The 27801-nt window shown below is 39.6% G+C and overlaps 2 protein-coding genes and 1 long non-coding RNA gene across 5 annotated transcripts; 2 read left to right on the top strand and 1 right to left on the bottom strand.

The window, feature by feature from the left end:
- The first annotated feature begins 109 nt into the window (after positions 1-109).
- Positions 110-9932, top strand: LOC119658516 (adenosylhomocysteinase). The gene is made up of 5 exons (XM_038065991.1): positions 110-281; positions 397-587; positions 8685-8800; positions 8859-9084; positions 9140-9932. The coding sequence occupies exons 1-5, from the start codon at positions 257-259 to the stop codon at positions 9878-9880; spliced, it is 1299 nt and encodes a 432-aa protein (XP_037921919.1). The 5' UTR covers positions 110-256; the 3' UTR covers positions 9881-9932.
- On the bottom strand, positions 9893-22858 carry LOC119658515 (ileal sodium/bile acid cotransporter). Of its 3 annotated transcripts, none has more exons than XM_038065989.1 (4): positions 21420-22857; positions 10367-10648; positions 10117-10215; positions 9893-10017 (listed from the first exon to the last, which is right to left on the bottom strand). In XM_038065989.1, the coding sequence occupies exons 1-3, from the start codon at positions 22413-22415 to the stop codon at positions 10129-10131; spliced, it is 1365 nt and encodes a 454-aa protein (XP_037921917.1). In that variant the 5' UTR covers positions 22416-22857; the 3' UTR covers positions 9893-10017; positions 10117-10128. The 3 variants fall into 3 exon arrangements, with proteins under 3 accessions (XP_037921917.1, XP_037921916.1, XP_037921918.1); XM_038065988.1 differs by having other exon boundaries at positions 10083-10215; positions 21420-22855; XM_038065990.1 differs by lacking the exon at positions 10117-10215 and having other exon boundaries at positions 21420-22858.
- Positions 22859-23119: 261 nt separating this feature from the next.
- Positions 23120-27277, top strand: LOC119658517. The gene is made up of 2 exons (XR_005250240.1): positions 23120-23373; positions 23428-27277. It is a non-coding gene; the product is annotated as an uncharacterized LOC119658517 (long non-coding RNA).
- Positions 27278-27801: the final 524 nt, after the last annotated feature.

Here is a 27801-nt window from a genome sequence, read left to right as displayed (position 1 = left end):
GAAATATCTCGAAAATCTAACTGTGGCACTTCTTTTCGCGCATTTACTAATGACGCAATTGTTGAATATTTCGCGCTCGCAGAATGTCATTATAAAGAGACGTTCGCTGACAGCACTTTTCAGTCTCTTGCACTGTCTGGTGGGGTGGTTTCGCGCGCCTCAGTATTCGCCGGGTATATATTGTGAGTTGTTGTTTACAGTAAACCTCATCATAATTCTTCCTAACCAACGATCCAAACAGCATTTACAGTAGAAAATGGCGAAACCTGCATATAAAGTTGGTAAGTGCGATCAGCGTTAGAAATTCCTTCTTCACATGCCTGTTTGAGGTTAACCGCTTTACAAAAATTCCATTTTGTATCGAAAGTTTAGAATTTGCTTCTCCCATAATTTCAGCTGATATCAAGCTTGCTGACTGGGGCCGAAAGGAAATTATCATTGCTGAAAATGAAATGCCTGGGCTGATGGCATGTCGCGCAAAATACGGTCCAACGAAACCTTTGAAAGGGGCCCGAATCGCAGGATGCCTACACATGACAGTGCAGACGGCCGTCCTCATTGAAACACTTGTTGAACTTGGCGCTGAGGTAAGTAACTGGCTCGCCTTTTTTTACACAATTCCGGAGTGGAAATTACACGCAAATTTCAAGTTCCACAGTCTCTTTTATGTGACCTTTATTCCGACATGATTTTTTCAATCTTTCTGTTATTCTTCTGATAAGAATATAAGAGTGTGTCTCACAAGATTGCCTTAGCGGTTAGTGTCCATATTCTACTACTCTGATGAAAATTATGTTAGAATCTATCCTCTATATTCAATTATGACCACATTAACATTCACAATTATTTGTACAAAGTGATTTTCATCAATGCCAATCAATTCACTGTTCAATAAGTTTCTGGTATTCAAATAAAATCTCATTGCCAAGCCTCCTTAATGTTCTGAATCCACAAAAGTATTTACATCCCTATTCCGCAGTGGGTATTTGCGCAAATATGCAGCCTTTACTCTATTCAATATATTCACCTCATTGACCCGGTTTGTAAGGTTGACCACATAGATATTTCCGTAGCGAGCAGTAGAGATAATATTTTTTAATTTCAAAAGCTGCTTCTCGTTGCCAAAGTTCTAGGCTTCTTGGGAGGTCCAACTTTCATTTCAGTTTCGAAGCATTCGATGTTTCGATGCTGAAAATAGCTTCCGACGCGCCTTCATTTCGGAAAAAAATATTTTGCCATGGAAATATCGTTTACATTAAGTTTCAAAGAGATTGTTCCGATAACTCATATAGAGCTAATCGGAACCCCTGGCCTTGTACTCCCGTGAACCTCGGATGATGAGCAGCATCCCTCGATGTACGGAAATAGTTGACGTCGAACCTTATCGCGAAATTGCTATCAAATATTCATAGAAAAGTGAGGCAAAAGGTTTTGAGAATAAGATGTTAATCAGTGCCTAGCGATTGTGACTCGAAAACAATTTTGGATTCGGCACCGAATTGTGGAAGTGCAACCATATATGATGTTTAGCCTTGTAAATGCTGCTGATAATGTAGATAATCTTTTCTCGCAGTGAAAATGGCACGAGAGCAGTACAATAAAGTGTTTTGTTCGCCAGTCGGTTTATGCATATGAGTCGCGTAATTCCGTGGATATGTATTTGTGAAACTGTAGAATTAAATTATTTTGTAATAAATAACTAATGAATACGATATTGAATTTCCTGGCAGTCTTCCCTATTTGCTACTGCGTTTTCGAGGTTTTTTCCAAGGCATGTGTGTAAAATTTTTGCTTGCAAACATAATCATGTGCAGTTTCGACTCAAAAATCTCAATTAGTACTACTTTGAAACAGCTTTGTTTTAACATTGGTTTGTAAGACTAAAATGTTAATTTTGTTTCCTCTTCGGTCGAATTTTAATTTTGAAAACAAAAAATAATCTGTTCATTTTCTATGAAGCCACAATCCTTAATTGTAGTCTTGGATAGTGCAGCTGTATACAATCTATAATTGCAGCATTGCCACGAAGCACATTGTGGGAAATTTTTCCCCATCTGTCTGCCTGTCGTTTACAATACAATTGTTTCCTTGTCACTTGTTCCTTGAAATCTAGTAAGAGCATTCTCTCACAATCCTCTCCATTTCTCTATATTGAATCTCTTTTGGATGTTCGATTCTAGTATAAAATTATAGTTTTATAACCTATAACAATCGATTCAATACCAGCTTCCTGATTCTTACGACAAAGCTTTAAAACCTTTCACTACATACAACATGTGGCTACTTTTGAACTGCACTAAAAATCTGCGGAACTCACCTTGCACTATTTTTTTCTCATATGTTACCTAAATGTATATTTCGGATCTTAAAAGAACTTGTTTTCGAAAGTCCTGTCTATGCTGTCGGTTCCTCTGTTTTTAGTCGATGATGGCTTAATACAATAATCTTCACAAACTGAAAATTTACCGAGGTAATCATTGTAACAGGGCTTTCTTCACCTGTGTCACCAAGACGTTTACACTCTAGTCGCAGTTATCCCTTCTGTAAAAGGGCCAGTATAAACGTTTCGTTTTGAGCTTTGTTTCTATTTTTTTGACTTCGATGGATTTCTTCCGTGTCAGCCGCCGATCGAAGTGCATCCCGATATATTTGGCATCGTTGACCTAGCGAAAAGTGATTCTGTTCAATGTACCAGACAGATATGCTTCTCGCCCGAGTGTAAAGATAACTTGACATTTTTTAGTTTCGTTTTATTCTGCATATTACTGCTTATTAATCTTTCTGTAACGTTGAGCACATCTGTCGCAGTTGAGATCGGATACGAGCTGAGAAGAATTCTTGCATCGTCGACGAATATCAAGCTTATCAGGCCATTGCCTGTGGACCATTCTGATGTGAAAATAATGTACAGCACGTGGCCCACTAAACTAGCTTAGAAAATCCATGCCCATATATGATGGCTCCCGGGAGCCTTCGTGTCACACCTGTCTATGTCTCCGCAATGTTGGGAAATATGATTATACAGAACTTCATGTTTTGCACATCAGATCTAATTTCAAAGATCGTTCTGCGTATTTGTTTAAAAGTGTTTTTCGTGTAATTTAACCTGTTGTTGGGGGTGGCATATTTTCAGATAAGAAAGGCAATATTCTCGATAACAGTAACTTCTCGATGTCTTTGAGGAAGTAGGAAGAAGACTTATTGATGTATAGGAACTAAACTAAGTTTTGTCTTTTTCGCATTTTGAGATCATTTTTTGTCCTGGGGATTTCCTTTATGTTTGGTCTGGAAATACGTATATTTTTTACCGTTAGAAGGGTAACTCTTGAAAGATGGACATTTGTTTGCGCTGATTGGGGTAAACATCGTGTCTAAATAATAAACAAATGTTGCATACTTCTCGACGTGACTCTTTGCTCAGGAGTTATCGTCCAATTTTGTGCGAGATTCACATTGTTGTTTTGACTTTCTCAATTTTCAGTGTCCCATCGGTGAGCAATCGTCCGCTGATGGAGGGAACAATGACGTAAAATACTTTTCAAGATTCTAAACTCAACATACTTTGAGAATCCTTTTTAGCTTTTTGGCAGCTTGTTTTGGGGATGGAGGCCTGTTGGATCTCATCAGGTGACCTAGTTATTGGCTTTGTCTTGCTTGTTCGCTGTGGTAGGGAGTACAATGAATATTCCTTTGAAAATCCCGAGACGAGGCTATACCTCTTTCAATTTCGAGCCTTACTTTTGTGTTCAAATTAGTGCAAATATACTTCCAAAGCATTAATCAGTTAATCAATTTGGTTGTTAACCTGTCTGAGCTTTTATCGGTCTTAAGGGATTAATTCCACTTGTGACTTTGAAAAGAATCGATTTTTATTGAATTCTTTTAAAGTATAACTATCTGAGAATGTGTCCTCAAACTTTCAAGTCGATCCGAATAAAATTGACTAAGATATGATTGTTGAAAAAGAAGTATTCGTAAGTTGAAACTTTAAACGTTTTTTTTTGCAAATGGCATATTTGAAACCGGTGACCAAAATGACTTAAAAATTACAAAACCGGCCTTTTTGAAACTTGGCAGGTTTTATAGCCAAAAATGACCATTTTTAGTGAAAAATCGAAAAACCAGCTTTGATTATCAGCAATTTTTTTAAATCCTTTGATCAAACACTAGCTTTTACTGTTAAAAGATATTTTTTAATAAGAAAAATTCTGAAAATTCTTCAATCTCTTAAAACAAATCGTGAAAATGATTTTTTTTTGCGAACACTTTAGCAATTAATTCACGATTTGCGTTCCTCCTGATACAGAAATCGATCGAGTCTGGCGTTTTTTGCCGGTCAGTTTGCCAAAATGTCGGTTATCTCGCTTTAATGAAGTGGAGAATTTTTTTTCTTTCTGAAGCGGGGCGGTAATCTGTCAGACTAATGAATGCTTTTTGGAGATATGCTTCGCAAAGCGATAATGCCAACTTTATCAACATTTTTGTTCCGGTATGAGTTTGTCTGTATACTTTGTACCGTAGAAGCAATTGACATAAATTTTCGTTATGCCATATTTTTGTTTGGGGAAGCCGCAGGTTTACGTTTGGTGATGGCATGGACTGGGTGAGGAGCCCCTTTAGATTTTTGGAAACACTCTTTCTAGGAGAATGCTCTTGTAAAATAGATCTCACAGCAGTAACATAGCTGATGTCCAATTGTTGTTTAGTATCTTGGTTGGGTCTGCGTAATGGTGGAAATACTTTTATGTATTGTGGTAGATTGCAGGCGTGACTGGGGGTGCATCTTTTGTCTTTTATCCATGTATACTTGACAAAATGCGTCCCGCCACTCCTACTTTTCCTTTCAACAAATTTAATAGCTGCGCAGTGTAAATCCCCACAGATCACGCAGATAGTTTACAATTTTTAGTAAGCCCTTGTGCGTCATTTTTTTTCATGGTTCTTCAAGAAGAGTCTTGCGATGCAGAAGATATTTCAAATTATCGATGCTTCAAGTTTAACTTTTTTTTAGTTTTTTCTTGGTTTTAATTTGGCTCGATAAATAGGCCTTGTACATGGCTTGTTTCTTTGGTTTCATTGATACCAACACATGTCTCTATACCTTCTATATCTACCATCAAACCCTTGAAGGAAAATGGCAGGTATAATACTGTTCACCTATTTTTTTGAACTTTTGCTAATGGTTTTCATTGTAGATCTCCATTTCGGTTTTGTTTATGTTTCCTCTAGTTAATGCGACAACAAGACAAGCATTTTTCTCGATTATTTGCATTAAATTTTAAGTAAGTTACTGCTCTGCTGTTTCCTCTCAACATCTTTGCTGAGTGTCGCCCACTTATTTCTATTATTTAAGTCTGTTGTGTTCTTGGTTTCACATCGTCGCTTTTTGTTGTTGCATTTTTTCGAGTTGATGACGTTTTTCTTCTGCGAGCGGTACGCTTTGTGATGTGTCATTTTGGAAAGATCGGATATTTAATTGGTTGAAGTTTTTGCATCACAAATTGTTAACTGTTGACATGCCACTTCCGCGAATAGCTTTATTTAGCTCTACTTCACACCGCTAGAGATAACACTAGTGATGTGATCATAACACAGGGGTGTCATTGTCTCGGGTAATTTGCGAAAATCCTTTTTACACATGTCGTTGGATCACTTCTCTCTGTTTTTCCAGGACACTCCACTTTTGATTTTATCCTTCATCAATATTCCTTACTTGCCTTCTATATGCGAATAAGTGGAAATATCTCGTTTCCGATTTGCCTATTCGACGATGGAGTCTTCAATTTGATTTTGAGGCACATTGATTGTGTTATTTTTTCAAAACTATCCGCTTACTACCTCCACAGCCGTCTGTTAATACCTATTGCCTTTTATGCGGACCCTGACTTTATTGTCGATAGAAAGTTTCGATCTAAATAACATTTTATCGACGTTATCAGTCGGGCGTTGAGAATATTTGGTTTTGTTATTCGATCTTCCTATCCGGACTTATTCTTCGATCATCCTTTATACTTTCTCCCTCCCGTATATTTTAGGCAAAAAGGATTGCGATTGAACCAGTTCCTTCGTTTTCAATAATTGAATATGTATTAATATTATAAGCTGGTCTCCACTTGAATAGAGCTTTATCTTGTTTCCAATGGGGTCAAGGTTGTTCAGTTCTAAAAATACTAATTTGTGTGCGTTTAATGTTTCTATTAATAATCACGTTACGCAACCGAACTCATGGAATTCTTTCTGCTTTATATATACAGTGAGTAAAAGTGAAATACATACATAAGGATCAACGAAAAAGGATAAAATAAAACGCTTGCCGAAGGCCCAAAGAACCTTTTTTTTATGCGAAATTGAAATTTGGACAGTACCAACAAATCGTAATAATGGCATATTCTGCTGGAATTTTTCTCCATTATTGAGAAGACGTTCCATCAAATATTTTTTGTTCAAAATAGGACCTTCGCGAAGCTTACCGTCAATATAATCCCGCAGATTCTCAATAATATTGCACTCCGAGGATTGTGGAGTTGTTTTGAATAGATTCGGATAATTGAACACTACCACTATTTTCAAGCTTTTTGTTTCGGATCACTGTTTTGGCATATCTTGAATGTTTGACAACTACCCAATGGCATGGCTGGGGAGAAAAATTCTAGCAGAATATACAGAAGAAGTTCTGACCAACAGAAACACTATCGTCAATTTTCTGAAGTCTTTCTCGACTGCATTCTTCTATATGAACATCTAATCATGGTCCTATTTCAATTTTTCCTTTCAGAAATTGTATAGGAATCCTCGGTTCGATCATAATTCCACCGTAGTTTCTAGACGCTCCACGTTGTATCCTATCGTCGTTTCGTACTAGGCTATGTTTCCATTAGGACTTCTCATTGGAAGGTGTTTACTCCCTTCGCTTCGATCTGTATCATATTCCACGCCTCGTGGGTATAACACAACAGGTTAAATTAGTGTCTTTGTTATCGCCCATTTGGTTTTCATATGTACGTCATTGTTCTTCAGTATATGTAGCACCGGTGAAATATGCGAGAAAAATTCCGCGCATAAGTTCTGGTGTTAGCGTCGTGTATGATGCTATGCTATGCGTTGGTGTGCGTCATGTTATTGTGAGCACGTGGAAGCATCTATCATAACAATTCGAGAAAGTTATCCAAGCGCCGTCAACACACTGACACCAATGCATTAACCACATGAGTGCCCATTATCTACCTTGTCCCCCTGACACGGATACGCAATGACATTCGGTACCCCTTTGCCATCTGATTTGCTCCTTTTGAATCCCGTCTTCTGGGTCAAAATATTTATATCGTCTGCATATGCAACATTTCGAGACGTTTTTTCTGAGTTGCTGCTCCTCAGATCGGTTACTGTTGTATGCGTTGCGCTTAGAGCAATATTAAATAACTTTAGGGCCAGCCCATTGTGCATATAATACAAGTATAGTGAGGCGTCGCTAAGCTAGCACTAGATAATGGTGTACATAGCAATTGGTTGAAACTTACTGCTTTAAGTGGAACTAACGGGTACTGTCTGTAGCTGAGGATGCCGAACAATTTTAAATTGATCTTCACATTTTTAATGGGAAACCAGCTATCCTTTTTTGGTCATCTTCCAGGGGTCATTCTTTCAGAATAAATTCCAAAAAACATGAGGTTCGACCATACAATCTTAAATGGCGACCATTCACACACCAAAAGGAGAACGACAAATGGCTACTAAAGGAAGTTCACAATATTTGTCTCGCATTCCACACTTCCTAAATTCAGTCTTCAGAGAGACTTTATTATTTTTATTGTTTAGTATACCGTCATCTTGGTGTATTTACTCCTTAATGTGATTTAGAAATTGTTCGAGCTCCTGAATGGTTCTCTTGATAATCCTGGCGAGAGTTGACATTGTCTCTTCGAGGATCAATAAATATCTGAACCTTGGAGATAAGACTTCTGTCAAAACTTTCGTTACGATTAAAAATTTATTTTTCGCTGCAGTCTATCAGCTGCAATTGTCCAGCAGTTACATCGACTCCCCTGGACGTACTCCTCTGCTGTGCAATCTACCGACTTTTCATTATCATTCCATTGCAAATGGAGTCATTATTTATGCACATAATAATTCGTAAATTACTGAGTTTGACCAATTTAATTTCGCCTAATCCCGGAATGTTTTAAAGGAAATTATTCAATATTTACTTGGATATTTGTTGATTGACCTGACTTGCACAGCATAAAAAATCTACCTACTTACCTCGTCTTCCGCAAAACAAATAATAAATCAGAATTGATCTTAAACGCATGTCTACATTATGAGATGAAATGTGGTTAAAGAGAATTATGTATTGTGAGGTACATTTTTGTTAAAAATGATGGCGGTGCTGAAAGATGGTTTATATTACTGATATTCTAGAAACCGGAAATTAAAGGAAGCTTAAGAAAAGAGTTGTTTCTATTTTGTGTGAGGGTAAAATCATTTTCTTTCATTTCACGTACTAATAGATTATTATGTTAACTAAAAAAATACTATTTTTATTTTTAATTTAACTTCGGAGGCAAATAAAAGAATTGCAAATAGCAAACTGAGTATGTAAAAAATTAGTAACTATGAATGCATAAAATGCACAATACTTGGCTGTTGCTTAATAAATAATTTTTATACTTTCCTCATCATTTCAGGTGCAGTGGTCAAGCTGTAATATTTTCAGTACACAAGATCATGCAGCCGCTGCTATTGCTGCTGCGGGGATCCCAGTTTATGCCTGGAAAGGCGAAAGTGATGATGAATACATGTGGTAAGATTCGTATATATCTTCGGGTCTTCAAATCTGAATTTTCATTTGAAAATTGTAGGTGTATTGAACAAACATTGGTATTCAAAGACGGCAAGCCACTTAACATGATTCTGGATGATGGCGGTGATCTAACGAATCTGGTTCACCAAAAATACCCCGAATATCTTAAGGACATTAAAGGTCTTAGTGAAGAGACTACGACCGGCGTTCACAATCTTTATAAATTAGCCAAAGAAGGCAAACTTGGAGTACCTGCAATTAACGTGAACGATTCAGTGACAAAGGTAGTAAGGTTTATTATAATAAAAGCATAGTTTGTTATCGCCGTTACAATTTCAGAGTAAATTCGACAATCTCTACGGGTGCCGTGAATCACTCATTGACGGTATAAAACGGGCAACCGATGTCATGATTGCAGGCAAAGTTTGCTGCGTTGCAGGCTACGGAGATGTTGGAAAGGGTTGCGCTCAATCTCTTCGAGCTTTTGGAGGACGCGTTCTGATTACTGAGATTGATCCGATTATCGCTCTTCAAGCTGCCATGGAAGGGTACGAGGTTACTACAATGGAAGAAGCCAGCAAAGAAGCTTCGATATTCGTCACAACGACCGGCTGCGAAAAGATTATCCTTGGTGAACATTTTATGAACATGAAAGACGATTCAATTGTATGCAATATCGGTCATTTCGATTGTGAAATCGACGTATCATGGCTGAACAAAAACGCCACCGAAAAAATAAACGTAAAACCTCAAGTGGATAGGTACACACTATGTAACGGTCGCCATGTTATCTTACTTGCGGAAGGACGTTTAGTTAATTTGGGATGTGCTATGGGTCATCCAAGCTTCGTAATGTCCAATTCGTTCACAAATCAAGTTTTGGCTCAAATCGAATTATGGACTAAGCCTGGCCAATATAGTGTAGGCGTCCACATGCTACCAAAGGTTTTAGATGAAGAAGTAGCCAATTTGCACTTGGACAAATTGGGAGTCAAGTTAACAAAATTGACCGCAGCGCAATCTAAATACTTAGGAATCCCTCAAACGGGGCCATTCAAACCAGATCACTACAGATATTAACAAAAATGTTGATGATTTTGTAAACAATATATTTAAAAAAAAGTAAAAAATTTGTTCTACAAAGTGTTTTTGTTAATATAACATGGTCCCAGACGTGTATCACACTATAAAAGTTCGTTCGTTCACAGAAGGTAAATCTGTTAGGAAAACAAAACGAAAATTAGTAATGAAAGTTGAATGTAGAAGAGTTGATGATCTATGCCTTAGTTCAATATCTATAAGCTGCGTTTAATCACATTTTTAGAAACTTAGGCCTGAACAGTTCGCAGGACGGGATTTAAGGCATTTGAGTCGTCATAAATATCACATGCATCTCTTTGTTTAGTATCCAACACCTGTATTTAATTGAAATATTTTATTCTGGTAAAATATTGCTTAAAGTTATCTTTACAGAGTATATAACATGTCACTATAATTTTGGATGCTAGGTTAACTTATTGAAGCTGAATTATTTTCTACCTCGGGTTCATCATTGATTATACTCACTGTTTCGGGGTCTCTTCGCCCTGGTCGTATTTTTTGCCACAAATACATAAGAAGCAGTGGTAGGGGTGTCATTATAGCAACACATACCGGTACTACAGTGGTTAGGTCCGCTTGTGGTTGCGGCAGACTAAACCGTAAGAGAAATATGGCGATCCCTGTATTTTGTATTCCAGTCTCTATAGCTATAGTTAATGCATCAGCGGACGATTGTTTTAGAATTTTCGCTAGTATCCAACCGAAAATATAACCTAACCACGGTAATCCAAGTCCAGCAACGACAATCTAGAAAGAAAGTAGATGGATATGAGAATAATAGTTTTCGCTAGAAAGGTTTGTCAATACATTGAAGCAGGGAAAGATTCAATTCAATTAGGGATAATTAGACTGAGTAATTATTTTAAAGTCCCGAAAAAATAAGTTATAGCACTTGATTTGGTTTAATAAGAAACGAAAACGAACTATCTATAGATCCATAGATATAAAATGTTCGGTCGTTCAAAATGGAATGTACTTTAGTTCCAAGACGGTCATTCGATCTTATGTTTTATTGAAGTAACTTTGCTATTTTGAAAAGGTTTATTACAATCTCAATTTTCCGAATTGACACATCCAATCTTTCTTATTGTCTGTAGCATCCGTTGGTCTCACATAGGATTGACGCATTCTCTGTACTTGCCCTGGGGTGAACCATAAAATCCATTTGAACTAAGATCTTTCTAAGTCGAATTCTCACTTGCCAGGAAAAATTGTTCGAGTTATAGAGAGAAGCGGATTAAAATTGGCATCCACATGTACGTACTTCATATATGGCGCCCTTGCAACAAAAGTGTCGTAACTTAAAATTTGTGTTTTTTGGTTAATAACATCACTGACAAGAGAATATACAATACAAATAGTTATCTCTAGATGACATTTACGACGCTTCGGTTAGTACAAAATAATGCTTGTGAAGTATCTTCAAAAAAAACCTAAAAACAGTCTTAACTGTAAAAACCTTAATATTTGCATTATGAGTTGGTTGAAATATGTCGAAAGGCGCATGATTTTCTTTTCAAAGAATGAGAAGTAATCATTTGCCTTTGAACGAACAGAAAATTCACTTCTTTAGCATGAAATGCGATTTCTGAAAAACTGACAGTTTTATCGCAAGGGTACGATACATATTTAATACCAAAGAGCCATACAAAAATCAAAGATTCTAGTATATAAAAAGTAATTCAAAGGCATTCTTCCTCGAATGAAAGCAAACAATACAAAAATTGAAATTTTATAAGAAAATCCCTCAATTTTTAAGATAGTCTGTTAGTTCTGTGTTAGTTTTGTCGGAGCGGCTTGTTTTGTCTTTTGTCAAAAAAATTCTTTTCGATGTCTATCCGATACATTGGCCATTGACAAAATTGCTGGCAATTGGCTAGATGATATCTTCTCAATCGGGCACTTTTATTGCAGCGTTAATATCATCACCAGCATTCTCACTGTCTCCTTGGCTTCTTGCTTTATGGTGAACGTCTTCCAGAATTAGATGCTCAGCAAGAATATTAACTAGGAGGGGATCGCCCGCAATCTGGATTATTGATATTATATCCAGTTCCTAATAGACTGCCAGATTTATCCTGATTTATTCTGTCACCATTTAGGAGTGACAAACTGTCGTTGTTTTTTGTGTTTGGAATTTGGAAAGGCCTGAGTCAATCGGAGAAAGACTTTCTTCAAATTTTTCGGTCCATGGGGGCTTTTTTTGGGCTACCACTCAAAGTTCAAAAAACACAGACCACTACAATTTCATCCAGGGCAGAGACAACTCATCAGAACTGACTCAAATCTACTGCTCCTAAGGTAGAGGTGAAGCAGACTAAAATTTTTCTAATACTCCAAAAGTTCGGGAACTTTCTTTAGATTACGTTTCTTGTTATGCCTTTTTAATGTTGATAGGTAAGTAGCTTCCTCCAAATTACAATTTTTAGTTAGCTACCTGTAGCTTTGTACTGATGAAGGGGGTAAGTTGTTCCCAAAAATTAAAAATTGTAGTCTGGAGGAAGCTACTTGTCTATCAATTTTAGGCTAGACTACAAATAACAGACAAATATCTAGCCTTTTTAATGATTCCCATGTCCCTTGTTTGAACTTTTTACCCATCTTATTCTAGGCCTCACTGATCAGTCAACTTGTAAAAAATATTCTCTGCCGCCAATGTTACCCTGTTCGCCATATGATTGACGGATAGGTAATTTATTCGTCGAAACAATGAGATCTGTTACTTTCCCGTATTATTGAAGATTTATCCCAAGCTCTTTGATTGCTGCACTTTCTCCAGATATAATTTTTTCATGAATTCCATGTCTATTTTTGAATCAGCTGTGGCTAACAGTCGCGGGTTCTGAAAGTAGGACAATTCAAACTTTTTGCCAATTCTCCGGCTTTTTCCTTCAACATTGGTCCGCCTAGGGGGTGATTGTTTCTTTCCACTAAACTGAAAACAGTTTTACAAACTGTTTGGTACTCGCATGCTCCGTTCCTTTTCACGATTCCACTAAAACTAGCATTTCCAAATAGGAGAAAAAATACCCCCCCCCCCCTCCTTGCACTTCGGAGAAATTATAATGTGTGAAATATTTCCATAAAGTTACAAAACACGGTTCGACTTAGAGGTTGAATGAAAGGCCAAAAGTTCGAGCTAGAGAGATTCCAGTGTAATTATTTACCTTTTCTTGTTATATTTTGTCCACGGTAATTATATGATTTGAATGGTAAATCTTTCTGTCGGTAAGATTGGCGCGCAGTGAAAGCAACGGGAGAATTTAAATGTAAATGGTCCCTTAGCAACACTGGAATATAACTGGTCTCGTGTCGATAAGTTTTGCGGGGATGATAGGATGGACTTCCTGACTATGATGGTAAAAGAAGAAAAAGGTCTAATATTGAGCTTCTGTTTGCACCCACCGTCAAATCTACTAACATAGAGATCACTGAATCAGTTGCAAGACGTTAACAATAGTGAAGGTTGTAGGCATTGAAAGTGCCCGATGGACGACATATGATAAGTGTCACGAGCGGAAGGAACGAAAATGTGATCCAGTCCACCACTTTAATTTAATTTTACTTAAAAGCATCAACTGTTGTCGGTACATTTGAAGACGAGGATGGAATTATATTTCTCGAGGGGCTGGAGGATCGAGAGGTTTATAAAGAATCGAAAATGTCTCGGGTAGGAGCGTACAAGGCAAACAAATCCCTAAAATGGAATTCGAAGATTATCAATAGTCATATCAACTGTGACAACCCTGCTGGTGAAAACAAGCGGAAATCTAGTGCTACAAGTTTACAATAAGAGATGAGTAAGATTTTCACAAATTGTCTGGTACGTCGTCAATTTTGTCTGTTAAGATTTATTGAATAATTTCAAGACTAAGTGCATTTGAATCGCGTATTTACTGAATTTATAAGTTTGATGCGGATTAAACCAATTGAACATTTCGAGAAGGTTAATCGGGTGGATTAGTTGATATGATGCTACCCACCGTAGCTGGAGATATCAAATCAGTCTTATATCTGATGCCTCCATTGGCGGGGCACTCAGATAGAAAATATTCCGTGGATTCCGTTTCCTCATTACATGATGGACACGTATCATTTTAGAAAATCCATATCCTGAGCATAACTTCGATTAGTAAATTATCATCATCATCATCAACGGCGCAACAACCGGTATCCGGTCTAGGCCTGCCTTAATAAGGAACTCCAGACATCCCGGTTTTGCGCCGAGGTCCACCAATTCGATATCCCCAAAAGCTGTCCTGGCCTACGCCATCGCTCCATCTTGGGCAGGGTCTGCCTCGTCTTCTTTTTCTACTATAGATATTGCCCTTATAGACTTTCCGGGTGGGATCATCCTCATTCATACGGATTAAGTGACCCGCCCACCGGTTGTGGATAAAATCCGGCTCAATAGGTGAGCCGGATTTTATCCACAACCGGACGGTCATGATATCGCTCATAGATTTCGTCATTGTGTAGGCTACGGAATCGTCCATCCTCATGTAGGGGGCCCAAAATCCTTCGGAGGATTCTTCTCTCGAACGCGGCCAAGAGTTCGCAATTTTTCTTGCTAAGAACACAAGTTTCCGGGGAATACATGAGGACTGGCAAGATCATTGTCTTGTACAGTAAGAGCTTTGACCCTATGGTGAGACGTTTCGAGCGGAACAGTTTTTGTAGGCTCTGTTGGCTGACAACAACCGTGCGCAGATTTCATCATCGTAGCTGTTATCGGTTGTGATTTCCGACCCTAGATAGGAGAAATTGTCATCGGTCTCAAAGTTGTATTCCCTATCCTTATTCTTCCTGTTTGATCAGTGCGGTTTGATGTTGTTGGTTGGTTCGTCTTCGGTGCTGACGTTGCCACCATATATTTTGTCTTGTCTTCATTGATGTGCAGCCCAAGATCTCGCACCATTCGCCGCCTGCTCGATCTGGATGAAGGCAGTTTGTACGTCTCGGGTGGTTCTTCCCATGATGTCGATATCGTCAGCATAGGCCAGTAGTTGGGTGGACTTAAAGAGGATAGTACCCTTTACATTTACATCAGCATCACGGATCACTTTCTCGAGGGCCAGGTTAAAGAGGAGACATGATAGTGATCCTGCTGCTTTTATCTGGCCTCGCACATTGGCCAGGGTCAGCCTAGTCAGTCTTATTAGTTTCGTCGGGATACCGAATTCTCTCATGGCCGTGTACAGTTTTACCCTGGCTATGCTATCATAGGCGGCTTTAAAGTCGATGAATAGATGGTGCAACTGTTGTCCATATTCCAACAGTTTTTCCATCGCTTGCCGCAGAGAGAAAATCTCATCTGTTGCTGATTTGCCTGGAGTGAAGCCTCTTTGGTATGGGCCAATGATGTTCTGGGCGTTTGAGGCTATCCGGCCTAGCAAGATAGCGGAGAATATCTTATAGATGATACTCAGCAACTTGATACCTCTATAATTGCTGCACTGTGTGATATCTCCCTTTTTATGTATGAGACAGATAATGCCTCGTTGCCAATCGTGAGGCATTGATTCGCTATCCCATACCTTGAGCACAAGTTGATGAACCACTTGGTGTAACCGGTCGCCTCCATATTTAACCAATTCGGCTGTAATTCCATTGGTTCCTGGCGACTTATGATTTTTTAGCCGATGAATTGCACGGACTGTTTCTCCTAAACTTGATGGTGGCAGTATTTGTCCGTCGTCTTCAGTTGGGGGACCTCCAACTTGCCGATGTTCTGGTTGTTCAGTAGCTCATCAAAGTACTCAACCCATCGCTCCAATATGCTTTGTCTCGGCAGGATGAGCTTCAAGGTGTATAAAGCTTCATCCAGCTGACTTGTTGGTAAAACTTCCGCGCCTGGTGCGGTTGCTCCCTGTACTTTTCTAGTTCATAGACTTGTTGGTTCTCCCAAGCTTCCTTTTTCCGTCTGTGAAGTCTCCCTGCTTTTAGACAGGATAAAGTGAAAAGGTTAATATGTCTAGCAGCATTAAGGTTCTGCTACCTTTCATTATGGCAAGGTTATTCGCAGCTTTTGATAGTAACATTAGCTAATGCCATGTCCGGATGTCCCAAGTGAATAGAGTGCTGAGCTATCGTAGCGGAAAGTTGCGGTTCAAACCTCACTGGTGGCAGAGGGATTTGCCATCGTGACTGGATGTCGGATACCAGTTGACTCAGCTACTAATGAGTATCAAATCAAATGAGGTTAATAATCTCGGGCGAGCGCAATGCTGACCACATTCCTTCCTACAATGTATTACAGTGTACCGTCACGATCTTGAATGAAGTGCTCTAACACACTTCAAGGCCCTGATCCAATATGGATTGTTGCGCTAACGATTATTATTATTATCAGCTAATGCTACTAACAATTGCTGGTGCCGGTGTCGACATGGGGCAAATTGAAACTTCTTATGCTAAGGCATATTTCATTTCTCTTTACACCACAGTGACCAGGTATTCAGAGTTTTCCCACCGTACTGAATCTAGAAATAGAGTTCAATTGGTTTTTACATTCTTGAATGATTTTGTAGATGAGCAAAGGACTGCTCAACACCGTCAATGCAGCTTGATTATCGCTGGAGATTGTGACGTGCTTGCCCTTCAACTATTCGTCAATCACCCAGGTTGCTGCCCTTAGGATGTTATACACTTCAGCCTGAAAGACCGTTGCATATTGCCCCAAGGGAAAAGCCAACTTCTAGTTTATATTCGAAAGGTAGACTGCAGCTAGAACCCTGGTCTGTTTTTGAGCCACCGGTTTAGAAGACATCTGTTCATCGTGCCATGTACATGTGTATATGGATATTGAGAAAACGCTGAAAGTGGGCGGAGTTTTTTTTGGTTCAATAAAACTAGAGGATTTGTCACTTTTCCAGTAACCCATAAATTCTTAACAATGTATATCTACAAAACAACGTCAACAATATTAAATTACACGCCTCCAATTGATTATGACATCGAAAATTTCGAAATATGAAGGAAATATAAAAGTTTCTATTTAAAACAAATTGAAATATTAATGTTAAAGTAGACTTCTAGCGATTAGCTAATCAAAATTCGACATTGCTTTTTTTTCTTTTACGTTTGTGAATAATATGGGAGCTATGACCATCGTCATGGCAAATTTCTTTGATTTCCCGAACAAGTGGTTCATAGTTCACCTTCTTTTCCCTGTATTTCCGCTAAAAGTTGTTTCTATGGGGGATAGCAACATCTTCATAAAATATAGTTCAGAGATATTAACCTAGGAAGAAAACTTCATAAGTCGTACTTTATCGACACATGAGCTGAAGTCATAGGGCTAGAATCAATCCCTCATGAACCTTCTTCTAGTTAGTTTTTAATTTACTTTCCATTTTAGCTTCGTTTTAAAGTTTTTATCAATTTTCGGCGGTTTTTCCTCTTGTGGATGGATTTGGACCTACATCTTGTCGGGAACAAGTATTAAAGGCATGCGACTTCTTTGTACATAACGTAAGGGGAACTGAAGTTTCCAAAGAACCCGGCCCACCTTCCCGAATCTAGCTAGTGGATCTGTGCTGTCAACTTTGGCTACTTTTTGTCTTTTTTGTCTTCACTACCCACTTTAATAATTATCACATATTTATCATAACAATATTTGCCTCAGTTTAATACTAGGTTTTCCCAAAAATCCTTTACCTAATCGTTTTGAATAATTTAATTTAAAATTTTAGAATGAATTAAAAATGTTTTACACTTGTTTACTATGGGTTTAAAGTTTTCTTAAATGTTACTAAAAAGGTTCTAGAATTCAAAAATTACTTTATTATAATGGTTTGTCCAAAGAAAAATTCCCCAAAAAACCACTAAAAAGGCGTTCACGCTAGACGACCCTCTTTTAATTGCGTAAGCGACTCGAACTACAGACTGAGCGATAATGGTCAATATATCGATGATTTAATCAAGCGAATGTTTATTTTTTCATTTCGATTTCAATATATATATTTTCTCCTTGGTTGGATATAGCGCGTCAAACACACCTACACGTTATCGCTCGCGGTTAGCCGAAATGCGCTAGCAAGGAAGTCTCAACTTGATCTGGGTGTTGAGATAACTGCATTTCCTGATTTTAGACAAAGCAGCGAAAGTGAATCTAGTGTTGTTAACGCATCGGGCAACATCCAGTTCGATGCTGCATTTGGCAGAAACTACACTTCCTAGATATACAAATTGATCGACGCCTTCGATGCTCTGTTCACTCATGCAGATAGGGAGAGTGCGATGACCCGCCAGACTGAGAATCTTGGTATTGTTGAAATGTATCTTCAGTCCAACTCTACTTGTCTCTCTTTCCAAATGCAGAGCCATTTGTCTAAGGTCGCTGACCCGGTGAGAGAACAAAGAAGAAAGAAAGATGTCATCGTCCATTGTACTCACCCATATTCTCTGGACCATGCAGCATTAAGAACGTCACCGACAACAAAAAGAAATAATATGGGTGACAAGATGCAGCCATGGCAGACTTCGCTTTGGACCTCAAATTCCTCTGAGATTTTACCTCGATGAACCACGTGATATTTTGCGCTATCGTATGTCAATTTGTGGATAGTTATTAGTTTCTCTTGAATGCCCCTCCTGCGTAGAGTAGTCCAGATACATTACTTTCACGCCGTCGAAAGCTTTGTCGAATTCGATAAAGAGCAAGTGAAGCGAAGATCTAAACTCCACTCACTTTTCTAAAATAGGTCATAGGGTGTTGATGTGGTCGAAGCAGCAGGATCCGGAGCGAAAACCAGCTTGGTCTCTATCTATCGCGTTACAGGATCATTTTAGCTATTTAGCAGCTGGGAGCACGCAGATACCTCACCAATTGTCACACTCAACTGTGCCTTTCTTTGGAATTTTAACGATCAACCACTTCTTTCATTTTTCGGAAAAGGTCTCGAATTCCTGCGATTTCCGTATGAGTGAAAGTAGTAAACGTCATCCCCAGGAGGGGGAATTTCACCGGATGAAGTTTTCTTCCCACCTTTTTAGCTGATCGTGGATGAGAAGTCGACCGTTAACGTCCTTCACTGACTTGTGACCACATGGAAGTTCTTCGTGATGTGGTATACACTTTTGAAGTCATTGCGTTTTGTGGCACCTTCCTTTCATTTCCCAAAGAAGTGGGAGTGGGGGGCCGCAACAAGTAAGCGATCATCAGCTTCGAAGCCGATGTCAGCGACTCTTACACACATCCAGGAAAAAACTTCTAAATTCACTGCTGCTCGCAAAGTGGCCAGTTGAAACCCAATTGACCTAAGCAGGCTTTGTGCTCGCAAAGTCTTCCGCCATTATCATTACGGTCGCCAAGATCGCACTTCCCCATGACATTTTCCAGCAAGGTATTGTCAGATCCCACCTTGGAGTTCAGACTATGTCACCTTTAGAAAGCCTCTCCTGAAATGCGTGAAATTCTTTGTAGAAATCATCCGATGATGCATAGCACTGCACAATTGTGGTGCTTATTAATGTGTACCGGATTCTTGCAGTCAGAATTCTGTCAGAAACGGGCTGCCCAGTCAAGAGAGCCCACCTTGTGGCAGCCGAAAAAAGAGCCCGACACTGGCTTCGCGTCTGCTACCACTGGCCTTCTTGAGTACAAAACACATTGCCGCAAAGGGAGAGGTACCTCACCATCCTACTTCACTTAGGCCAAGAATGTCCAGCTTATATCGTTGAGATTCTCGCTCAAGTTGGAAAACGCGAGCATACCGACGATTCTCACTACCGTTGTCGTGGAGCGTACGCACTTTACAGAAGCCAATCATAGTCTTTTTTCGATAGCGAAAGAACCAAAGAACGAACAAACTCGAATCGCACTGGTCAAACGAAAACCATAAAGACAGGAGACTACAACTTTGAGACCATTGAAAATTTCTCCTATCTAGGGTCGAAAATCACAACCGATAACAGCTATGACGATGAAATCCGTGCACGGCTGTTGGCTGCCAACAGAGCCTATTTCAGCTTACAAAAACTTTCGCTCGAAACGTTTCACCATAGAGTCAGAGCTCTTACTGTACAAGGCTATGATCTTGGCAATACTTATTTCTTGCTCGGAGACCTGGGTTCTTAGCAAAAAAAAAACTGCGAACTCTTGGCTGCGCTCGAGAGGAGAATCCTCCCCTACATGAGGATGGACGATTCCGTAGCCTACATAACGACGAAAGCTATGAGCGATACCACGACCGTCTGGTTGTGGATAAAATCCGGTTCAACACGATGCAATGGGGGAGTCACCTAATCCATACGGATGAGGATGATCCAGTCCGGAAAGTCTATAAGGGCAATATCTATGGTAGAAAAAGAAGACGGGGCAGACCCTGCATAAGATGGAGCGATGGCGTAGATCAGAACGCCAGATAGCTTTTAGAGGTATCGAATTTGTTGACCTCGGCACAACACCGGGGTATCTAGAGTTCCTTATTAAGACAGGCCTAGACCGGATACTGGTTGTTGCGCCGTTGATGATGATGATGAAAGGTCGTAACCGTGTGGTTTTGTTTTGTTCCGCCAACAGGCTAATAGCGTGCGGCAACACATCCGTCCGGCTTACGATGACTCCCGACACGAATGAAAATGGCAAGATATTGGCTGTGATGCCACCGATAATTCGAAAAAGTTAGTTGATCATGCACAAACATATTTCCTCAAGTTTTGTGTCGGAGCCTGCTCGAAAAGTAGGGTACTTGTTACAAGTTTAAACACAGATGAAAGTTGCACTGTTGCGTGTTTCCGAAATGCTTACAAAATAGGTCAGACACAGATGAAAGTTGCACTGTTGCGTGTCTCCGAAATGCTTACAAAATAGGTCAGTCACTATTCGAGGCGTTGTTGAAGTTTCAAAAGCAGTAAAGTTTCTAAATTCGTAGGTTGCTAGCCCACAAATTACAGCCAATTAGGAATTCTCATACCGCAGCTCAATGACTTTATCTAGGCTCTCCGGGGGTTTGCATCAAGCTATTCTGAGCTAAGACCATCTAGAAGGATAGGTTATGCCGATGTGCTAAGGAGAGGCAGTTCTATTATCCGTTATACAGTGTAGTGGAACGGACTATCCCAGTGAGGCCGATAAGTGCGCTATATAAGATGATTTTGATAGTTTTGCCTCATTTAACAAAGTTGACCTTCCTTGGTTTAAATAGTACCCTTTGAAGCTTCAGTAACATCTGCATATTTCAGCTTCATTCTTGCAGCTTTTCAAAGCAGGAAATTGGCCCATCAGCAGACCGACACTTATTGAGTGCGTCATGTACTCATTGCCTTCAGATGAAAAAATAATAGCTACCGCCATTGAAAAGCTCCACGGCGTTAGCTATTCGAGCTATCGGCTGGGTGATAATGGATAATAAAGCGACAATCTTATCAAGTGAATTTGTTTCATTCCAATTTCAAGAACGCCAAATATCTAGGCTACATAGAAGTGTTTTTTTAGATAACATTCAAGGTTTGTCAACAAGTGGTGAATGGCCTTGTATTCCTTTTCCAAATTAAATAACATCATCTGACTTACCTGCCACGAAAAAAGCTGGAATAAATACAGGTTCGTCACAATCGCGAAGATAATAATGAACAGTATCAGCAAAAACGATACTGGCTTTAATAATCGCACTAAAATCCTTCCGGCGCCTGGACGAAATCTTTGAATAAGGATGCCTATAGTCAGTGGGACCACCAGAGACACCGCGAACGTGGCAATATTCTCGTATGGAACCACCAAATTTCCGCGTTCGAATATTAACCTTCCCAGAGTGAAAATCCAAAGAGGCATCATTCCAAATGCTGCAAAATTTCCTATGGCCGTCATTGCTATGGAAAGGTTTATATTTCCTTGCAAAATCACAGTCCAAATGTTTGAGGCACCTCCGGCGGGCGATACTCCTGTGAAAAACATTCCCAACTGAAGTTCCACAGAGTCAGGGAATAGAACGTAGCCCAATCCGAAACTCAGCAGCGGCATAAGGAGGAACTGACTGGTGAATCCGATCGCAGGTCCGATGGGTCGTCTGACGATCCCCTTTAAGGTGCTGAGATCTAGGGCCGCGCCGAAATTGATGTAAAGGAGGGACACGAGTAGTGCCACGGATCCTGTGAACACATGGTCTATGACACGAACTTCCCGGATAATAACCACGTCCAATTTCTCGTTAGATGGAATGCTGTTTTCCCCTACTTGCAACTCGACGTACACCTTGGCGTTCCCAAGGAACTCAGCCTGAACATCAAAAGTGCCGAACCAGCTTTTCGTGTTCTCATTGATTTCACTCGCTTCAATGACCTTGTCCGCTATGGCCAGCTCCTGCTTATCGCTTCGCACTTGGAATTTGTATGGTGTTCCGTGAGGAACATTAACATTTGTAAGGGTCAAGTTGACTGTTTCCACCGTGTTCATGTGAATTTCGAGGCGCCTTTGACCGAACGTCGCGTTAAACGAAGCATTCTGTGCGAGAATCGGCGATGCGGTGTTCAGAACGATTGCCACGACCAGCCCAACCCATTGCGGAAACATTTCACAACCTTCCAATTAGCACAAAACTATACACACTGCATGGACTTCCAATTTCGGTAGGGAATTATCACGCGCACGTTGATAGCACATACGAAGATAAAATCAAATCCGGATGCTGATAAGCGTTGAACTAGTTACTGAGACGGCGACAGATTGCGTAATCCCAATTATGATATTTATGCGCAACTTGCATAGTTTAATAGTCATCCAGATTAGAACTGAATTGCGGGCTTGACCGCTTCAGATGACGTGCAAGCCTTTCAGCTGCTGTGCTTCTCATATTAACGTTTGAGTGCGGTTAATGAATTCCCCCCATATCGCTACGTAAGCTGGAGCCACACGAATATGATGTTTACGTTTAGCTCGAAGAATCTCGGTTGCGGACGTGCAAGTAAACAAAAACTTTCACCCGGTCTTCACCACAGTCTCTTCACCTTTCAGCCGGGATCCTGCCAGCATAAAGGGCGAAAACTTTATTAGCGGCCTCTTCAGCGAAAAGGCAAAAAGTTAACATTCAAGAAGTATAAATAAACGCAATCTATATAAATGAAAATAAGAAAACGAAGATTAGTCGTCCAATTTAGATTATTTTACAACGCGAGAAGTAGATAAGTTAACATCGAGAAGTTTCCATCAAAACATTAATATATAAATACTAGATTACATCAAAATGCGACTTGTTTTGTTGTCTTTAAAATTTGCACGTTCATCAATATGGGTAAGTATTTAATATAAGAATAATTATTTGCTTTCAGGAATTTATTCGATTTGGCTGGGACCTTGTTGAAGGGAGGTTAATACTGCTACTGTAGTTAAGGTGGATAGGTGATGTGTGTAATATTAGAAAAGTAGCATCACTTTAAAGTGTAATATCACATTAACGTCCCCCACCGCGATCCAAATATCACTTAATATTACAACATCATTTAATATCACTCCACACTAATTAATGGAAGAGGTGAGTAATTTCTGGAATTTTTACTTAGCCACAAATTAAAAATATTTAACATAGGGAACACTCCACCACTCGTGACCAGGAATACCCTGATGAACGGGCAGATAAAAAATTGGAATGTGTCGAAGAAGCCTTCTATCTCGGATCATAATATAATCAGATTCGGCATTGAGGGAATAATAAGGAATCTCAGGATAACGGATTGGGACTACTATGCAATGCACTTGAGCAACAACATGGCTCTTCTACAAAGGGGAGGTGATAGCAGGAGTGAACTGGAATTTGAAACAGTGGTGGAAGACCTGAAGAAGGTCGTCATTGATGCATATGTCCGGCTGACAGTTAAATCATCAAGGGTACCCTGGAAGAACAGGAACCTAGCCAGAATTAGAACAGAGGACCGAAAACTCTTCGACCTGTAAAACAAACCGGAGAGTGGCTGAATTTCAAAAATAGATTGACTGCGTAAAGCAACGCGATCGGGGAAGCAAAAGGAAACAGCTTCAGGGAATTATTAAGGGATAGAACAAACCACAGAAGCAACCAGGCTATACAAAGTAATAGAAAAAGACAATATCATCCGTCTGTCTAAAGTAGGAAGTTGGGATATTTACGGAGAATGAGGAGGATAGAGTACATCCGCTTTACAGAACTCATTTCCCGGAGTCCTACCCTACAACGAAACGCGACAACATTCTGCATGACATCCCAACAACGAATAACTGGTGGGCAGTGGGAATCTTTAAACCACTGAAATCACCCGGAGTAGTTGGCATCCTCCCAGCCCTACTCCAAAGAAATCATCTTAGAGTCTCTTCTAAGAATCAGCATAGCCTTAGGATATATACTAAGGGCAAGGAGGCAAAATCTCTCTACCTAACATAGTTCCTACTCAAAACAACTATATTAGAACTAACGTTCTAGTACGCATTCCGCTACATCAATGTCAACACACAACGGTGAACCGGAACTACAAGGTATCAACTGACGGATGTATTACGGGATGCCATTGAAACAAAAGAAATAGCACTGCGTGCGTTTTTGGATATCGAAAGAGCGTTAGATAACACATCGAACACAGAGATAGAAGATGCTCTGATCCGCAATGAAGGGAGAAACACCCTAGCCTTGTGGACGGACAGAATGTTAGAGAGTAGGCAAATAGGAGAACTGACAGGTACAAATTCTATTGTCATGAATACTGCTCAAGGTTGTCCACAAGCTGAGGTACTATTACCGCTTATGTGGATTATCGTAGCAAATGAACTCTTAGGAGAGCTAACAAATATGGGAATACAAGTCCAGGGTTATGCTGACGACATTGTTTTAATCTGTAAGAGCAGATATGAGTTTACCTTATGTTATGTGATATGTCCAAACTGGACTAAGAGTTACTAGTACCTAGTGTAGGAAAGCGGGGTTGGGCATCGATCCAGCCATAGTACCATTCACTAGGAAGCGCAAGCTTGATCAACTGAGAGTCATTAGGTTACGTGGTATGGTAGTGAAACGTGAATCGAAGGTTAACTATTTGTGAATTAATCAAAAATTACCCTGGAAACCTATGTCGAAAAGCTACGAGCGCTCTGATGCTTTGCAAGTCCACAGCAGAGAAAAAATGGGGATGCACCCCGAAAATGCTGCACTGGATATAAACTGCAGTTCGGGCAGAAAGAACTAAATTCAGTACAACAGGCAGGGAGTTACACAAACTTCAAAAACTGACTTACGTACGTATTAGTGGAGTAATGAGGTCATGCCTAACGGCATCCCTGGAGGTCTTTTTGGGATTAACTCCGCTTCGTGTGCACATAAAAATGCAGGCGAGAAGCGCCATCTTGAGAATGTTCGGGAGCATCAGTGAGGCGGGAAGCTGTCTAAATCGAAGGAAAACTGATACTATTTTAAGGCGGCATCCTGAATTGCTGTGTTCAGATAATTGAAAGATTAGAGCACAAGACTCTTGTATGGAAGGTCGTGGTTCAAATCTCACTGGTGACAGTGGGGTTTGTATCGTGATTTGACGTCGGATACCAGTCGCCTCAGCTATGAATGAGTACCTGAGCCCAATCAGGGTAATTATCTTCTATATCCTATAGGGTACTATAATCCTGTAGTATACCGTTACGGTCTTGAATGAAGTGCTTTAACACACTTCAATACCCTGAGCCAATTGGAATGTTGGGTCAACGATTATTATTATTATTCCGAATTACTGATAACAAGGGATAACTTGGCAAGGAGGTTTTATTTCCATAAGGATTTTGGAGTTGGAGTGAAAGGGCAAATTGGAAGAGTCTGGCAGTGAAATACGCATTAAATCAGCAACTGATTACCTGGTATACTGACGGATCCATTGCAGCAGAGGCTGCAGGCCCCGGGTCATTGGTTCAAGAAAAATGTACTTTGAACCAATGAGCAAGCACGCTAGTATATTCCAGGCGGAAATATATTCCACAGACAGATGTGCCCCCCTCAAACTCCAAAGGAATTACAGGGGGCAGAACACTACTACTCTGACCGACAACCACGTGGCGGTCAAAGCACTTAGGCCAAACCAGATGAACTCCAAACGCTGTAGGTATTCCTTAAGAGACTTAACACGCTCGGTTTGCACAATAAGACCTAGATAACCTAGGTTCTAGACAGTGTTGTATTGGAACGTAATGAGGCAGTGAAGAAACTGACCAGGAAATTATCACGGACGCCTCTACATGGACCAGAACTTTTCAGTGGAATCAGACGCGGGTTCTTGGATATGGCATTAAAAAATGAAGAGGAACGGCTGGGGGAATTTTGCTATCAGGAATGGAGAATCTAGGTTTACTCATGGCGGGGGATAGGAATCCAAGCGCTCAAACGACTGTTCAAACCGTACCAAGAAGAATATCTGGATTAAAGTGGGAATACTCACTGGCCACTGTCGACTAAAGTAGCACTTGGGAAAACTAGGTATATCTATGAACTCTGCCTGTAGATTCTGTCCAGAGTGCTCCATACACGTTTTGGGATAGTGTTCGGCACTTGTGCAAAGTAGGTGGAGGCACCTGGGAGAATACGCAACACCTGTTGGAATACTTGGAAGTAAGAAATATATTAAATTTTCTGTCGATTATAAGGTTGCTTGTTCTTATAGAACGAAGTGCAACTTGGATTAACGGAATAATAAATATCACTCTATCACCACCTGGTAGAGAATTTATAATTATATAGCTATCGTGGCAAGTAATATTTATAATATCGGTGCCAATGTGATATTGTATCATAAGACATCATCATCGAATAATATTTTAACACGTTTGATGCAAATGTAGGCTGCTGATCATCTATAAGAATCATGATTGCCTGTTCTCGCATGTAGAAATATCTTATCCTTTTCATTTGCACGAAAGAAAGTTCACTCTTCTTTCTAGGTAATGAACTAAATTGTACATTTTGTGCTACGAATGTGATAAAAACAGGAAATAATCACTGTAGGAATAAGTAATATTTGGTAATAACGTCCGCCGAGAGTCAGTATGTAACATAACATCATATGTATGGTTAGGATAATGAAACGTGATGTTTGTGATATTACTTCGTAATATAATGCTTATGTTGTTTGATCTCCTTCATTATTGGAATCATCTAGGTCATCTTTAAATTTTGGATTTCATTCGTGCACAACATTGTTGTTCCTAAAGTTTTTTACTCGCTCAGCTTATTCAGATGAATCTCTACTGTGTTATACCCCCGCAAAATAGTGTTTTGTAAGTTGCATTTGGCGCTTACTCGCCATGTTTATATGATTGCTTCGCAATAGAGACTGGTATTTTGAAATTCTTAGTGGTGTACTGAGCTCAATGCCTCTTGTCTGGCGTTTATGCTATGAATCAGAAGTTGAAAAATAAAAAAATATATCTTTTAATATGTTTGGCTTTTTTTTTTCTCTAGTAATTTTCTATTCCTTAATTACTTAAATATTAAATATTGCATATCCTTAAAAGCTGTCTGGAGTGCTGTCCTATGGGATGGATGTCTGCCACGTCTTGTTTTTCTACCATAGATATTGCCGTTATAGACTTTCAGAGTCAGAATTATTCTTACCCATAAGTAACCCGTCCACCGCAGCCTATTGAGCTGAGAGATTTGAGATTTTATCCGGAACCGGATGGTCGTGACATCGATGTTAAATTTTGTTGTTATGTAGGCTATGGAATCGTCCATCTCTTATAATGACCAACAATTTTGATTCTTCTCTCGAATACGGCTAAGAGTTTTTTTCTTATTAGGAACCCAGGTCGCCGAGGAATATATTAGCAGTGGCAAAATCATTATCTTGTACAGTAAGAGCTTTGACCCTGAGTCCTTTCAAGCGAAACAATTTTTGTAAGCTGAAACAGCATCGTTGTCTATATTGCAACCTCTGGAAGTAAGTAAGCCTTTTGTGCT

Source organism: Hermetia illucens, chromosome 5 (assembly GCF_905115235.1).
Source record: "Hermetia illucens chromosome 5, iHerIll2.2.curated.20191125, whole genome shotgun sequence".
NCBI classification, from domain to species: domain Eukaryota; kingdom Metazoa; phylum Arthropoda; class Insecta; order Diptera; family Stratiomyidae; genus Hermetia; species Hermetia illucens.
Note: the sequence above shows the minus strand (reverse complement) of the source record. Positions and strands in the feature narration are given on the sequence as shown.